Source organism: Chiloscyllium plagiosum, unplaced genomic scaffold (assembly GCF_037043375.1).
Source record: "Chiloscyllium plagiosum isolate Xiang-an unplaced genomic scaffold, Cpla_swu_hap1 HiC_scaffold_4, whole genome shotgun sequence".
Classification (NCBI taxonomy): domain Eukaryota; kingdom Metazoa; phylum Chordata; class Chondrichthyes; order Orectolobiformes; family Hemiscylliidae; genus Chiloscyllium; species Chiloscyllium plagiosum.
In genome coordinates this window covers 70,295,512-70,313,290 of record NW_028270142.1, presented here as the reverse complement: position 1 = coordinate 70,313,290, position 17,779 = coordinate 70,295,512, and the positions used below count along the sequence as shown (strand labels likewise).

Here is a 17,779-nt window from a genome sequence, read left to right as displayed (position 1 = left end):
TGAAATATATCTTGTTGAATAAAGATGGCGCAGGGAGAATATAAAATGTCATAATGATAATGGTCACTTAAAATGTATAACAGATACTAATCTGCATTAGGGTCAACTTATACAATGTCACATTACTTCTAGCTTGTTTCCCAACATGCAATTGGAATTATTGACAGTCAAAATATCCCCTTTGATAAGGATTATTCATTTCATGATGAAATCTCAATGCTGCTTACCCATGGATGGTGTTGCTAATGTCTGACGTCCAACCATTTGGGCTGGGCCAAGGCCATCCAAAAAATCGCTGAATTGGCTATCTGATGCCAATCGTACACCAGGAAAGATGAGGCTGCAAGGAAGGCAAAGGCAAGAAGAGAGAAAGTGGAGCTTAACAAGTAGTAAACTTAAGGACATGAGAGTCAGCTTATGTTTATATTTTTTCACTTTCACATTTAGGCAAAGAGATGGATATACTGGTGAGGATTGGTAACACCACATACTTGTGTTTTTACAAACTACAATACAAATAGATTCCACAACTAAAATGAAAATAAATTTTTATCTTGAAAAAATTTTCAGTCACAGAGAACAATGGTTTATGAGAGAGCCTACACTAACACAAGCAGGACAGCGTAGTATCTCAGTGGTTAGCACTGCTGCCTCACAGCGCCACGGACCTAGGTTTGATTCCCACCCAGTGTCTGCGTGGGTTTCCTCCGGGTGCTCCGGTTTCCTCCCATAATCTAAAATGTGCAGATCGGTGAATTGGCCATGCTAAATTGCGCATAGTGTTAGGGGCATTAGTCAAGATTAGAGTGGTGCTGGAAAAGCAGAACAGTCAGGCAGTATCTGAGGAGCAGGAAAACTGACGTTTTGGGCAGGAGACCTTCATCAGGAATGAGGCCGGGAGCCTCCGGGGTGGAAGATAAATGGGAGGGGAGTGGGACTGGGGAGAAGGTAGTTAAGGGTGCAATAGTTGGATGGAGGTGGGGATGAAGGTGAGAGGGTGGAGCTGATAGATGGGAAGGAAGATTGGCAGGTAGGACAGGTCTTGAGGATGGTGCTGAGCTGGAAGGTTGGAACTGGGGTAAGATGGGGATGGGGAAATGAGGAAAGAAGAAGGCCATCTGGTGTGTTCTGTGGTGGAACTGGTCCTCCTGGGAGCAGATACGGCGGAGGCGGAGAAATTGGGAATACGGGATAGCATTTTTGCAGGAGGTAGGGTGGGAAGAGGTGTAATCCAGGTAGCTGTGGGAGTCAATGGGTTTGTAAAAAATGTCAGTGTTGAGTTGGTCGTCATTGATTGACATGATTTGGAGATGCTGTTGTTGAACTGAGGTGTACAACATTAAAAATCACACGACACCAGGTTATAGTCCAACAGGTTTAATTGGAAGCACTAACTTTCGGAGCACTGCTCCTTCATCAGGTGGTTGTGGAGTACAGCTCTGAAATCTAGTGCTTCCAATTAAACCTGTTGGACTATAACCTGGTGTTGTGTGATTTTTAATTTAGTCATTGATGGAGATGAATAGGTCCAGGAAGGGGAGGGAGGTGTCAGAAATGGCCCAGGTGAATTTAAGGTCAGGGTGAAATGTGTTGGTGATGTTGATGAACTGCTCAAATGCCTCGTGGGAGCATGAGGTGGCGCCGATGCAGTCATCAATGTAGCGGACAAAGAGGCGGAGTGGTGCCAGGCGGCACGGTGGCACAGTGGTTAGCATTGCTGCCTCACAGCGCCAGAGACCCGGGTTCAATTCCCGCCTCAGCTGACTGACTGTGTGGAGTTTGCACGTTCTCCCCGTGTCTGCGTGGGTTTCCTCCGGGTGCTCCGGTTTCCTCCCACAGTCCAAAAGATGTGCAGGTCAGGTGAATTGGCAGTGCTAAATTTCCCATAGTGTTAGCTAATGGGTAAATGTAGGGGTATGGGTGGGTTACGCTTCGGCGGGTCAGTGTGGATTTGTTGGGCCGAAGGGCCTGTTTCCACACTGTAATGTAATCTAATCTAACCTACAGAAGATGGACTGTTCTACGTAGCCAATAAAGAGACAGGCCCTTGCAGGTGCCCATGGCTACCCCTTTCATCTGGAGGAAGTGGGAGGATTCGAAGGAGAAATTGTTAAGGGTGAGGACCAGTTCAGCCAAATGATGAGAGTGTCAGTGGAAGGGTACTGGTGGGGACATCGGGAGAGGAAGAAACGGAGGGCTTGGAGGCCCTGTTCATAGCAGATGGAGATGTAGATGGTCTGGATGTCCATGGTGAAGATGAGGTGGTGGGGGCCGAGGAAACAGAAGTCTTGGAGGAGGTGGAGGGCATTGGTAGTGTCCTGAATGTATGTGGGGAGTTCCTGGATGAGAGGGGATAGGACAGTATCGAGGTAGGTGGAGATGACTTCAGTGGGACAGAACAGGAACAGGCTGAGACAATGGGTCTATCGGGGTGGTCAGGCTTGTGGATCTTGGGAAGGAGGTAGAATCGGACAGTACAGGGTTCTCGAACTATGAGGTTGGAAGCTGTGGGTGGGAGATCTGCTGAGGTGATGAGAGTGTGTATGGTCTGGGAGATGATGCTTTGGTGATGGGAGGTGAAGTCATGGTTGAGGGGGCGGTGGGAGGAAGTGTCTTCGAGTTGGCGCCTGGCTTCAGCAGTGTAGAGGTCAGTGCACCAAACTACCACTGCACTCCCTTTATCCTCTGGTTTGATGGTGAGGTTGGGATTGGAGCAGGAGGAGTGGAGGACTGTGAGGGTGAGAGGTTGGATTTGGGAAGGGGTGCAGACAGGTTCAGGTGGCTAAAGTTTTAGCGGCAGCTGGAAATGAAGAGATCAAAGGTGGATAATAGGTCAGCACAGGGTGTCCAGGTGGATGGAGTGTGTTGGAGGCGGGCGAAGGGGTTCTTGGATGGTGGGCGGGAATCTTGATCGAAAAAGTAAGCTTGGAGGTGGAAGCGACGGAAGAAGTGTTCGATTTCATAACGCGTATTGATGCATGGATGGAGGGGGATGAAAGTAAGGCCTTTGCTGAGGACTGATTGTTCATCCTCAGTGAGGGGGAGGTCTGGGGGGGGGGGGGGGGTGAAAACTCAACAGGGCCAGGAGCTAGGAGCTAGTATAGGTGTGGAGCTGGGAATGGGGATGAAGCCTGTAATTGGAGTGGGTGTGGAGTCATTAGCAGAGGTGATGTTCCCCTCAGGGTTCTGGGAGTTGGGGATGGTGACAGTGAGATCCGCGGGGGGCATGCCAGCAGTATGCAGGTGAGTGGCATTGGTTGGGGCGGAAGTGGTGGTGATGACGGCAGTATGGGGGGTAGAAGTTGCGGAACGCGTGATGTCATTCTTGAAATGTGGTGCGGAGGTGACGTCATGTGTGGTGTATGTAAAATCGCTAGGGGCAGAAGTGGCTGCGGAAGTGATCGCGACGGGGGCGGAAGTGGCAGAACATGTGGCGTCAGTGGTGATGTTGAGGCAGAAGTGATGTCAGAGTGGACTTTTCCATCTCCATCAATGACGACCAACTCAACACTGACATTTTTTACAAACCTACCGACTCCCACAGCTATCTGGACTACACCTCTTCCCACCCTACCTCCTGCAAAAATGCCAACCCGTATTCCCAATTTCCTGTTCCACCACAGAATGCACCAGATGGCCTCCTTCTTTCAAGACTGTAATTTCCCCTCCCACGTGGTTGAAGATGCCCTCCAATACATCTCATCCACGTCCTGTACCTCCACCCTCAAACCCTACCCCTCCAACTACAGCAAGGGCAGAACCTCCCTGGTCCTCACCTTCCACCAACCTCCACAAAAAACGCATCATCCGCCGACAATCCTGCCACCTACAAATGGACCCCACCATCAGGGATATATTTCCCTCCCCACCCCTATCCACTTTCTACAAAAACCATTCCTTCTGTGACTACCTGGTCAGGTCCACACACCCCCAACAACCCACCCTCTGCTCCTGGCACCTTCCCCTGCCACTGCAGGAACTGCAAAACCTGCGCCCACACCTCCTCCCTCACCTCCATCCAAGGCCCCAAAGGAGCCTTCCACATCCGTCAAAGTTTCACCTGCACTTCCACAAATGTCATTTATTGTATCCATTGCTCCCGATGTGGTCTCCTTTACATTGGGGAAATTGAACGCCTTCTCGCAGACCGCTTTAGGGAACATCTCCAGACACCCGCACCAATCAACCCCAGCGCCCTGTGGCCAAACATTTCAACTCTCCCTCCCACTCTGCTAAAGACATGCAAGTCTGGGCCTCCTCCACTGCCGCTCCCTTACCATCCGACGCCTGAAGAAAGAATGCTCATCTTCCACCTCGGAACACTTTAACCCCAGGACATCAATGTGGGCTTCACCAGTTTCCTCATTTCCCCTCCCCTCCCATCTTACCCCAGTTCCAACCTTCCAGCTCAGCACTATCCTCATGACCTGTCCTACCGGCCACTTATCCGTTCCACCCTCCTCTCCGACCTATCACCTTTATGCCTACCTCCATCCACCGACTGCATTCTAAGCTACCTTCTCCCCAGCCCCACCCCCCTCCCATTTGTCTCTCCACCCGGAAGCTCCCAGCCTCATTCCTGATTAAAAGCTCCTGCCTGAAATGTCGATTTTTCTGCTCTGCGGATGCTGCCTGACCTGCTGTGCTTTTCCAACACCACTCTAATCTTGACTCTGATCTCCACATCTGCAGTCCTAATTTTGGTCTGTTAAGGACATGACTCAAGGATAAATATAGGATCAGGGTGGGTTACTCTTCGGAGGTTCGGTGTGTGCTTGCTGGGCCGAAGGGCCTCTCTCCTTACGTAGGGAATCTAATCTTAAAAAAAAACTACAACGATCACTTCCCAACTGTTTGTTGTGTCTCTTCTGTCAGTCCATTGTTCCTGAGTGTGCATTCTAGTGCTGCTAAGAAGTCTGCTGTCTTGGCGTCCCTGTGGTTGTAGTTGAGTCCCTTGGCCAGTATTGTTCTTTCCGTGTCTGTGAGCTGTCTGTGGGAGAGGTTTTTAACCCAGGTATGTGTTGTGGTGTCCTCTTTGTTGTGTGTTAGTTTGATCTCTGGACTCATAGCAGAAGCAGTAATGCAAAGGTTAGAACAAACAGTCTTACCACAAATTCAACCCAAACTCTGGGTCAGATATGTTGATGACACCTTTGTAATCATTAAAAACACAGAAATAGAGAAAACACACCGGATCATCAATGCCACACTAACAAGAATCCGATTCACGAGAGAAGAAGAAAAGGACAACCAACTCCCATTCCTAGACGTGATGGTACAGAGAACACCGAACGGAGAATTCACCACAAAGATATACTGAAAAGCCACACACACAGACCAAGTCCTGAACTATGAAAGCAACCACCCCAACACACACAAACGAAGTTGCATCAAGACACTATTCAAAAGGGCCACAACACACTGCAGCACACCAGAACTGCAAAAAGAGGAAGAGGAACACCTGTACAAGGTATTCGCCAAAAACGGATACCCGCGCAATTTCATCAACAGATGCCTAAGAGAAAGACAACGGAACGAGGACATGCCGCAACCCAAAGGACTAGCCACACTACCATACATCAGGAGCATTTCAGAACTGACAGCCAGACTACTGCGACCACTAGGATTTATAACAGCACACAAACCAACAGCCACCCTCAGACAACAACTGACCAGAACGAAGGACCCGATTCCCAGCATGAGCAAAACTATGGTAGTGTACAAAATCCCATGCAAGGACTGCACAAAACACTATATAGGACAAACAGGAAGACAGCTAATGATCCGCATCCATGAACATCAACTCGCCACGAAACGCCACGACCAACCAGCTTTAGTAACCACACACGCAGACGACAAGCAACATGAATTCGACTGGGACAACACTGCCATTATAGGGCAAGCCAAACAAAGAACAGCCAGGGAATTCCTAGAACATGGCACTCATCCACAAACTCCATCAACAAACACATCGACCTGGACCCAATATACCGGCCACTACAACGGACAGCTGAAACTGCCAACCGGAAGCGGCAGGGACAGGCCACTATAAATGCCGGAGGAAACACCACAGAAGCGCTTCACAGGAGGCTCCCAAGCACTGAGGATGTCACCTAGACAAGGGACGAAACGTTTGCAACAAAATTTCCAGCTTGGCGAACAGAACCACAACAACGAGCACCCGAGCTACAAATCTTCACCCAAACTTTGAGGTACAACATTACTAGCATATTCCAAATAGTTGCCAAGGCCCTCACAACAGCAACACAGCTATGATTGTCTTTCTAATTGTCTTCTGGAGAAGTATCTAGATTCCTTTTATGGCCAATCTACTGTTGTAAGAACAGGATCAAGCTTGCCTCTCAGTGGATGAACAGCTCACTGTTCAAGGCTCACTGTCATGAAGAATAGACATGTCTAGGAGGGAGCAGAGAGAGTGCAAGTGGGGAGAAAATTGGGAAAAAATGTTCTAATTGGAATCAGTACACATGAGCTGTGAAGGCCAAGTTTATTTTTCCCTCTTGTTAAGTGTGCAGATTTGACAGACACTATATTCTGGAAAATACTGTAAACATGACAATATCTCAATACCTCATATGCCTGTATCAAATTCTTCTCTCTGCTATTCAATAGATATTGTTAATAGCTCTTTTGCTATAGAGAAGGTAGGAATTGATTATTAAAATGAGGTAATAAAGACAAGTTAATATCCACTAAATACATTGATAGTGCAATTTCTCTGCATTTGAGTCAATAAGTAATTTCTTTTTGCACATGATTTTGATCTTATAAAATGCTGATTTTGGCTGTAATGAGGAATTGTGATATGTGCGTAACTTACACCAAAATGATTAGCATATAACATCTGGAATAAAGTTAAAACTGCATTACATTGTACTTTGCTTATTAACTTTGATGTAAGATACAGGCCTCAATTTAAATTTCACCTCAGTTCTCAGTAGGGGCAAATACTGAAATGCTTACTGCTACTGGAGGCAGCAATGGCTTTGTGACTTCTTGGTGGGGGGAGGGGATATATCTGGGTGTGTGCTTGGTGGCGAGGGGATTTGTTGTTTTCCAGCATTTACACTGGGGCTATTTGTCCAACGTTTACCCCGATTTATTAGCATCATTCCTAACAGACATAAAGTCTGCTTCAAGTGCAACCGTTTAAGGCAAGACATGTGGTAAGACACTATCACCAGGAATAGAGGATAGGATAGGATAGCAAAGATGATCCTCGATAGGAGCGAGAGTGACAGGGTAGTTGTTATGGGGGTCTTTAACTTTCCAAATATTGACTAGGAATACTATATACTTTAAATGGGTCAGTTTTTGTCCAATGTGTGCAGGAGGCTTTCCTGACACAGTATGTAGACAGGCCAACAAGGGGTGAGGTCACATTAGATTTGGTACTGGGTAATGAATCTGGCCAGGTGTTAGATTTGGAGGGAGGTGATCACTTTGGTGATAGTGACCACAATTTGGTTATGTTTAATTTAGTGATGGAAAGGAATTGGTATATATCGCACGGCAAGAGTTATAGCTGGGGGAAGTGCAATTACGATGTGATTAGGCAAGATTTAGAATGCACAGGATGGGGAAGGAAACTACAGGGGATGGGCACAATTAAAATGTGCAGCTTATTCAAGGACCAGCTACCGTGGGTCTTTGATAAGTACTTACCCGTCAGGCAGGGAGGAAGTTCTCGAATACGGGAACTGTGGTTTACTAAGGATGTTGAATCTCTTGTCAAGAGGAAAAAGAAGGCTTGTATTAGGATGAGATGTGAAGGCCAGTTAGGGCGCTTGAGAGTTATGAGTTTGCCACGAAAGGCCGAAAGAGAGAGCTAAGAAGGGCCAGGAGGGGACATGAGAAGTCATTGGCGGATAGGATCAAGGAAAGTTCTAAGGCTTTCTATAGCTGTATCAGGAATAAAAGAATGTCTAGAGTAAGATTAGGGCCAATCAAGCATAGTAGTGGGAAGTTGTGCATGGAGTCAGAGGAGATAGGAGAAGCACTAAATGAATACTTTTCATCAGTACACAAACTGGAAAAAGACAATATGGTCGAGGAGAATACTGAGATACAGGCTACTAGACTAGATGAGATTGACGTGCATAAGGAGGAAGTGTTAGCAATTCTGGGAAGTATAAAAATAAATAAGTCCCCTGGGCCAGATAGAATTTATTCTAGGATTCTCTGGGAATCCAGGGAGGAGATTGTTGAGCCTTTGGCTTTGATCTTTATGGCATTATTGTCTCCAGGAATATTACCAGAAGACTGGAGGATAGCAAATGTTATTCCCTTGTTCAAGAAAGGGAGTAGAGACAATGCTGGAAATTATAGACCTGTGAGCCTTACTTCGGTTGTGGGTAAAGTGTTGGAAAGGGTTATAAGAGATAGGATTTATAATCATCTAGAGAGGAATTAGGGATAGCCAAGTTTGTAGATAGTTTGTGAAGGGTAGGTCATGCCTCACAAACCTTATTGAGTTCTTTGAGAAGATGACCAAACAGGTGGATGTGGGTAAAGCGGTTGATGTGGTGAATATGGGTTTTAGTAAGGTGTTTGATAAGTTTCCCCATGGTAGGCTATTGCACAAAATACGGAGGCATGGGACTGAAAGTGATTTAGCTGTTTTGGATCGGAAATTGGCTATCTGAAAGAAGACAGAGGGTACTGGTTGATGGGAAATATTCATCTTGGAGTTCAGTTACTAATGGGGTACCTCAAGGATCTGTTCTGGGTCCACTGTTCTTTGTCATTTATATAAATGACCTGGATGAGGACATAGAAGGATGGAATAATCAATTTGCGGAAAACACGAATGTCGGTACAGTTGTGTACAGTGACGAAGAATGTTGTAGGTTAGAGGGGACATAGCTTTAAATTGAGGGGTGATAGATATAGGATAGATGTCAGAGGTTGTTTCATTACTCAGAGAGTAGTAGGGGCATGAAACGCACTGCATGCAACAGTAGTAGATTCGCCAACTTTAAGGGCAGTTAAATGGTCATTGGATAGGCATATGCATGACAATGGAATACAGTAGATTAGATGGGCTTCAGATTGGTTTCATAGGTCAGCGCAACATCGATGGCTGAAGGGCCTGTACTGCGCTGTAATGTAATATGTTCTATGAATATTGCACCTGCCAATACCCTGACACAGCTCAGCCTCTCCTGATACTGCTACACAGCCTGCACCCTTGTTCCTGCGATATATACTGCTGTTGAAGCATTGTGACAGGATGTTCAGCTTTCCATGAAACTTACTTTCCCTCTGAACTGTAGCTGTTCATGCTCCCATCAGTAGACTCACGACTTGGTTGCCGGGTCATTCGATTTCGCATTTCAACTGCCAATCCTGTTTCTGTGCTGCGCTGGATGGTGCTGCGTAGCTTTTTCCCTCCAGCCTCTGCAGAAACAAGAATGGCAAAGTCCCACATTACCTGAGCTGTAGTACACTGTACACACTGCATTCATATTTGTCAGGTAAAAGTATCAAAAGATGTGATCTTCCATGAACTTTACCTTTCACATAATCTGCAGAAGCAAACACAATTTAAGAGTTATTTTTGTGTAAAGTTTTGCACATTGGTCAGCAAGAGTGAGCACATCTCAACAAGAAAACGCCCCTGCTATTAGTGTTGATAGCACATTGGTCATCTGTCCTTTAGGCTTTACTTAGTGGCTCTTTCCAGCTACATCCATCTTCAAGGGTGACCAGCCACAGAAAGGCCTCACATTCAACAAGCTGAATCTCAACACCTCAGGGAAAAGTTCATCTGTGGGCTATGTGTAATGAAATTGTAACCTCACTAAACTCAGTTTAACTCCCAAAAACATGTGGTTTGGGATCAGGTCAAAGGTAGATATACAAGACCTTAAACAGAAACTCAATTGATTTTGATCTATCCACAACCAGTTTTAGAAGAAGTGAGTTGAAGAGCACATCAGCAAACTATTCATAGCAAGTGGGTTGGCCTTTTAAATATTATAACATTGGGTGGCACAGTGATTAGCACTGCTGCCTCACAGCGCCAGAGACCTGGGTTCAATTCCCGCCTCAGGCGACTGACTGTGTGGAGTTTGCACATTCTCCCCGTGCCTGCGTGGGTTTCCTCTGGGTGCTCTGGTTTCCTCCCACAGTCCAAAAATGTGCAGGTTAGGTGAATTGGCCATGCTAAATTGCCCGTAGTGTTAGGTGAAGGGGTAAATGTAGGGGAGTGGGTCTGGGTGGGTTGCACTTTGGCGGGTCGATGTGGACTTGTTGGGCCAAAGGGCCTGTTTTCACACTGTAAGTAATCTAATCTAAATAATGGGCGGCTCAGTGGTTAGTACTGCTGCCTCAGAGCAGGGACCCAGGTTCGATTCCCGCCTCAGGCGACTGTGTGGAATTTGCACATTCTCCCTATGTCTGCGTGGGTTTCCTCCGGGTGCTCTGGTTTCCTCCTACAATCCAAAAATGTGCAGGTCAGAGGAACTGGTCATGCTAAATTGCCTATAGTGTTAGGTGCATTAATCAGGGGTAAACATAGGTTAGAGGAATGGATTTAGGTAGGTTACTTTTCGGAGGGTTGGTGTGAACTTGTTGGGCCAAATGGACTGTTTCCATACTGTAGGGAATCTAATATACAACGAGAAGTTAAACCTTGATTTAAACAGTGATTCTATTTTTAATCACAAACAGACAGTTTCCCCAATCATGAGAAACCTGTCAGGAGAGAGATTGTGAGGAGTGCATGAATCAAAAGTACCTTTACAGTAATGTTTATGGCCAGGGGAAATAGCACTGTGTCCTATGTTCTCTATGGTAAAATAACTCTGTTATCTGTAACCCCACCACTATCAACGACCACCACTGGAATCTCTGAGAGAAACTCCCCTCTTGGCAGTGAACCTAGCTCCCAGGTCACCGTCTATCTTCCATTGTCACCGAGTACGATCCACACCAAACACTAGTGGGGGGTTGGTGGTGCCCATTGCAATCCAGAGACATTTCTGCAATATAGCCTGTGCCAGAGATCCAGACCAATGTTCCCAATCTGCCTCTGTTAGCCTCTAATTGTTCTTAGAGGCTTCAGCCCTTCAGCCTCGTGTAGCAGATTTCCTGCTAGAATGGCTTCTAAACTATCAATCAGGTTGCTGTTGGACAAAAATCATACTTTAAGGTATCCTGTGGTTTAATTCTGCAGGACATTTGAAAACAGTATCTTCACACTCCACCCACACAAAATGAACTTGATACGAGGTTAAAATCCAAGTCAACCTATCTGAACAGACTCATGATTTTGGACAGCATGGTGGCACAATAGTTAGCAATGTTGCCTCACAGCGCCAAGGACCCACGTTCGATTCCAACTTTGGATGACAGTCTGTGTGGAGTTTGTGTGCTCTCATGGTCTGTGCAGAGGTTTAGATTAGATTCCCTACAGTATGGAAACAAGCCCTTCGGCCCAACAAGTCCACACCGACCCTCCAAAGACTACTCAGCCCAGACCCATTCCTTTATCTATATTTACCCCTGACTAATGCACCTAACAGTATGGGCAATTCACCTGACCTGCACATCGTTGGAGTGTGGGAGGAAACCGGAGCACCCGGAGGAAACCCATTCAGACACAGGAATATTGTGCAAACTCCATACAGACAGTCACCCAAGGGGGAATTTGATCCCAGGTCTCTGGTGTTGTGAGGCAGCAGTGCTAACCACTGAGCCACCGTGTCATCCATGTTTCTGCCTTGCTTTCTCCCACAGTCCAAAGATGTGCAGGTTAGGTGGATTGGTCATGCTAAATTGTCCGTAGTGTCTAGGGATGTCCAAGCTAGATGGATTAGCTATGGTAAATGCGAGGTTATGGGGGATTCTATGATTTTGTTATGCATAGAGACATAGAAAATAGGAGCGGGAGTAAGTTATTTCACCTTTTGAGCCTGCTCCATTGTTCAATATGATTATAGCTTTTTTCTCCCAATGCCCTTTGATCTCTTTAGCCTTAGAACTATGTCTTGAAAAGATTTGTTGTTTTGGCAGAGATTGCCACAGGCTCATTACTTTCTGGGTGAAGAAATTTCTCCTCATTTCAGTCCTAAATGGCTGAATTCAAGCCTGCACTCATATTTAGATAACATTCAATAAAATCCACAATGATCACTGTAATATGGGAACCAAGTGAATGATATTGTGGAGTAAAGCAGCCCCTGCCTCTGTACTCAGGAACAATGACAGGATGTGTATTTTGTATTTAATTTTATCATCATTCTGTAAGCCAGGATCCATATTTTTTAATTTTGAATTGATGGAACTAAACAGCCGATACTGCACATCAAACTTGTTAAAACTCCAGATCTAATCAGTGTGACGAAATTAAACAGTGCATGCTCATCTCATGCAAAAGATTAACTTAGCAGGCTTCCAACAGCTAATGCATTATAACCATGGTGCAATTGCTATTTGGAGTTTTTTATGACCAATTTATTATTTACCTTTTTTATTAGTAATGCTTATCTATTTTAGCTGTTAGGAAATCTTCAAAATTTAAATCTATGACATTGCACAAGGCCCAACTCTGTTAGCTGTAACTGCCTGTCAGGAGCTTGTATATCAGAATAAGAAATGCCTGGTGCATGGATCTCTGCCACTGACAATTGCCAGCTAGCACTATGTGGGCCAGAAATATTTTCAAGCTCTCTACATATCTGTTGCAAAATAACCTTTGAGTTTTGAGAGGATTAAATGGATTTCATTCAGACACAAATGTGCAAAATGAGCTCTGCATTTTATTAACTCAAATAAATTATTTTCAGTTTTCCACATAATGCAGAATTTCTATAGGGTAATTAACAAATGATGAGTCTGTTTCAGGGTGAGAGGCTGCAGCTTTATATAATAATCACTCATGAAGTTTTCAAATGTCAGTTAAGCCGTTGACAGTAATTTTGCCCTTTAGGTTTTACAGTTCTGGTTCCCAGATGCGCATATTTAAGGCAAATTTCTGTCTTCACTACATCCGGGTGGATTGGGCTGCCCGTCCACTATAGAATTTACTGAATTTTCTGTGCAGTAATTTCACTCTTGGTGATGAAGTTCAAGCACTTGCCAAAGGAGATGGGAGCAATGCCAAAGTAAAGGGTGCCCTTGCCCTCTCTTGTCCACCCTGCAAGTGCCACCAACTGACAAAATTGGTCACAGGATTTTTAAATATTATCTCCGCTTTCTTTCTACAGATGCTGCCAGACCTGCTAAGTTTCACCAACCATTTTTGTATTTGTTTCAGATTTGTAGCATCCACATTTCTTTGTTTCATTTCACTGGTTGGAATCAAAGGTTGGCAGGGTGCAATTTTAAAGAATGGAGAGCTTGAGCATTAGATTAGTAAACAATTCCAAATACATCTTTTGTAAGACATGACTGATATCATATGGTGCACTATAAACAGAATAATCAAAAATCATCTGAAGCTCAGGCAGAATTTATGTGGAGATATGAAAAAAAAGCAGTTTGTATTTAGATGATGCCTTTCATGCAATGAATGTCCAAGGCTCTTGACAGGATCATATTAAAGCAAAATATGATCCCCCAATCACATATTTGTCAAGGAGGTATGGAGAAAGGAGGGAGGAGAAGTAAATAGGCTGGGAGTTTCAGGGAATAGTAGTTTGAGGATGTGAACAGCATTCATGGAACAATAAAATTAAGGACATTCAAGAAACCACAATTAGATGAGAGTTGGTAGTTTAGAGGCTTGTGGCATTGGAAGAGTTTACACAAATAAGCTATATAGAACATAGAGTATAGAACTGTACAGCACAGGAACAGGACCTTCATCCCATGATGTTGTTCCAAACAAGACGCCAAATTAAACTAATCCTTTCTGCCTGCCCTTGACCCAGATCCTTCCATTCCTTGCATATTCATGTGTTTATCTAATAGTCCCTTACACACACTTATTGTATTTGCCTCCACCACCAGCCCTGGCAATACGTTCCAGACTCCTACCGCTTTTTGTGTAAAAAGAACTTGCCCTTCACATCATTTTGAACTTCTCTCCTCTCACTTTAAATGTATGCCCCTTAGTTTCAGACAGTTAATGCTGGAAAAAAGATTCTGACTCACCTGTGCATCTCATAATTTTATAGACTTCTATCAAGTCTCCCCTCAGCCTTCGCTGCTCCAGAGAAAACACCCCGAGTTTTTCTCGCCTCTCCTTAAAGCTCATACACTCTAATCCAGGCAGCAATCTTGGTAAAATTCTTCTGCACCTCTCCAAAGCCTGCACATCCTTCCGGTAACGTGATAACCAGAATTGAATGCAATACTCTAAGTGAGGCCAACCAAAATCTCATAAATCTTATTGAGTTCTTTGAGAAGGTGACCAAATAAGTGGATGAGGGTAAAGCCATTGCTGAGGTGTAAATGGATTTCAGTAAGGTATTTGATAAGGTTCTCCATGGTAGGCTGTTGACAAAATATGGAGGCATAGGATTAAGGGTGATTTAACGGTTTGGATCCGAAATTGGCTAGCTGAAAGAATACAGTGTGTGGTGGTTGATGGGAAATATTCACCTTGGAGTTCAGTTACTACTGGTGTAACATGAGGATCTGTTTTATGGTGCCTAAATACATTAAGGATGGAAGTCATAAATAAGAAGAAAAGGAATAAAACGTTAATTGGAGTTCAATCAATGGTTCTTGGGGTGTGCTGAAAAACTGGTCCGAAATTGCCATGCAGGGCCGAGCCGGGCCAAGACCTCCACGTTGGGACTAGACAATCATGGTGGGCCACTGGAAGAACCTGAAGCTGTCTCTGAAACCAGGATGAAACTTTCAAGCTAAGACAAGCCTCCACATTGGGACGAGACCTGCATGCTAAGCTGCTGGAAACCGCCGAAGAAGACCTTCATGCTGGAATGAGGTATCTGTGCCAGGACAAGACTGCCATGCCATGCTGAGACTACCCCTCCTGCAAAAGACCACAACACAAGGAGATCACCCTGCCAAGCCAATACTGCCATTCTGGACTGCTGGAAGTCACGTCATTGTTAAGCCTGATCCTGGAGAAGACACCTTCCACGGAAGTTGTTAAAAGGTAAGGTATTATAATAAATGGAAGCATTATAAAATAATAAAAAGTAGAGCATATGGAGTAGACGGGTTTAAAACTTCTGAGCTGAGGAGCCCTCTCATTGCAATGCTGGAAGTAAAATGAGTCTGAATGGCCACCACTTTAATGCTCGGAGTATTAGAGACTTTATGAAGCTCTGGTTAGAATACTGTGACCAGTATTTGGCTGCACACCACAGGAAGGACATACTCGCCCCGGAGTGTGTCCAGAATGGTAAGCCTAACATACGATGAATGGCTGAGGATCCTGGGATTGTGTTCATTAGTGTTTCGAAGGTTGACGGGAGATCTAATGGAAACTTACAAGATAATGCATAGCTTAGAAAGGGTAGATGCTTGGAATTTGTTTCCGTTAGGGCTGTGGGCACAGCCTTAGAATTAGAGGGGGTCAATTTAAAATGGAAATGAGGAGACATTTCTTCAGCCAGAGAGTAGGGGGCCTGTAGAATTCAATGCCATGGAGTGCAGTGGAGGCCTGAACATTAAGTGTCTTTAAGGCAGAGATTGATAAATTCTTAATTTCACAAGGAATGAAAGGATACGGGAAAAGTGAAGATAAGTGGTGTTGAAATGCTCATCAGCCATGATTGAATGGCGGAGTTGCAGAGAAAGTTTACCAGAATTCATTAGAGTGGGGGATTTGAACATTAAAGTCAATTAAGAGAATCTGGTGCTGTTGTCTTTGGAATAAAGGGAATTGAGGGGAAACTTGAAAGAGGTGTACAAGATTCAGATAATGCTGAGATGGGAAAACTGCTCAAATTAGATTAGATTCCCTACAGTGTGGAAACAGGCACTTTGGCCCAACCAGTCCACACCGACCCTCCGAAGAGTAACCCATCCAGACCCATTTCCCCTCTGACTAATGCACCTAACACTATGGGCAATTTAGCATGGCCAATTCCCCTGACTTGCACATCTTTCAAATGTGGGAGGAAACCGGAACACCCGGAGGAAACCCACGCAGACACGGGGAGAATGTGCAAACTCCACACAGACAGTCGACCGAGGCTGGAATCGAACCTGGGACCATGGTGCTGTGAGGCAGCAGTGCTAACCACTGAGCTACTGTGCTGCCTTTTCTTCATTGGCAACAGGCCCTTCAGCCCAACAAGTCCACACCGACTCTCCGAAGAGCAACCCACCCAGACCCATTCCCCTACATATACCCCTTCACCTAACACTACAGGGAATTTTAGCATGGCCAATTCATCTAACCTGCACATCTTTGGACTGTGGGAGGAAACCAGAGCACCCGAAGGACACCCACGCAGAGACGGGGAGAATATGCAAACTCCACATAGACAGTCGCCTGACACACATGGAACTCAGATTTAAAGATCTGGGAAAGTGATGGGGTGCAGAGTTACGCGGTAGAGATGAGGTGTGAGTAAAACCTTTCTGACTCAATGAATAGGAATGACCTGTAACCTGCTGCCTACAAGGGTGGTGGAAGCAGAGGAGATCAACAATTTAAGAAATAAAGTTGTTTTCAAAGGGCTATAGGAATACAGCAGGAGAATGGGACTGACTGTGTTACTTTATACGGAATTGGCACAGACTCAATGGGCTAAGCAGCCTCATTCTCTGATGTGGAGTTGCCAGTGTTGGAATGGGGTGGACAAAGTTAAAAATCACACAACACCAGGCTATAGTCCAACAGGTTTATTTGAAAGTACTAGCTTTCAGAATGCTGCTCCTTCATCAGGTTACTAGTGGGGCAGGATCATAAGACACAGAATCTATAGCAAAAGATCACAGTGTCATGCAATTAAAATGATATATTGAACAAAACTAGATTGCTATTAAATCTTTCATCCTTTAGAATGGGGTTGCAGGTTTCAATTCATTAATATGTAAATCCCAGAACTTCTTTTAAGTTGCATTCTTGAGATAACTTCAAGTCTTATAAAAGAAAAGGGGATATCTCAGCTCAGACAATGCATTAAAGGTGTGAGGTTAGAGTCTGTCTGTATCCCAATCATGAGTCAGACTGGTTCCATTTCCAAAGTAGGAATTCATAAAATGTTAGGATTGACAGCCTGCAGGTTGTGTGCTTTTTGAGCAAAAATAGAATGTATCTGCAAATACAATTCTGCAAATGCAAATTCATCCCATAGACTTATATGTGCGTGTGTACGTGAATGTGAGGGGGGGGGAGAGAGAGAGAGACTGAGTGTGTGAATGTGTGTGTGTGAGTGCGCATGAGTTTGCTTGTGTGGGTGCTTGGTAGATTGTGCTTATGAGTGTGACGGAGTATATGCCTGTGACAAGGGTCTGTGTGAGTGTGAGTATGAAAGAGTGTGAGTTTATGTGTGCTTGTGTGTGTGTGCACTTGCGTGTGAGAGTGTATAATATAGTGTGGTCACCTACAGTGTGACATGAACCCAAGGTCCCGGTTGAGGCCATCCTCATGGGTTCCGAACTTGGCTATCAGCCTCTGCTCAGCCACTCTGCCTTGTTGCAAATCCTGAACTCCGCCTTGGAGGATGGTCACCTAAAGGTCAGAGGCCAAATGTCCCCGACCGCTGAAGTGTTCTCCGACTGGGAGGGAAAACCCTTGCCTGGTAATTTTTGGGTGGTTTCCTGATGAAAGGTTTTTACCTGAAACGTCGATTTTCCTGCTCCTCGGATGCAGACTGACCTGCTG

At 45.0% G+C, this 17,779-nt stretch overlaps 1 protein-coding gene across 44 annotated transcripts in view; it reads right to left on the bottom strand.

Moving 5' to 3' along the window:
• rims2a (regulating synaptic membrane exocytosis 2a) overlaps nt 1–17,779 on the bottom strand; it is a 1,173,408-nt gene that overhangs the window by 18,886 nt on the left and 1,136,743 nt on the right. For all 44 annotated transcript variants that reach the window (XM_087986344.1, XM_087986315.1, XM_087986332.1 and 41 more), the window contains 2 exons: nt 9,279–9,420; nt 228–340 (listed from right to left, as the gene is read on the bottom strand). In XM_087986344.1, the coding sequence (XP_087842470.1) occupies nt 228–340; nt 9,279–9,420 (255 nt within the window). The remainder of the gene's footprint in view (nt 1–227; nt 341–9,278; nt 9,421–17,779) is intronic.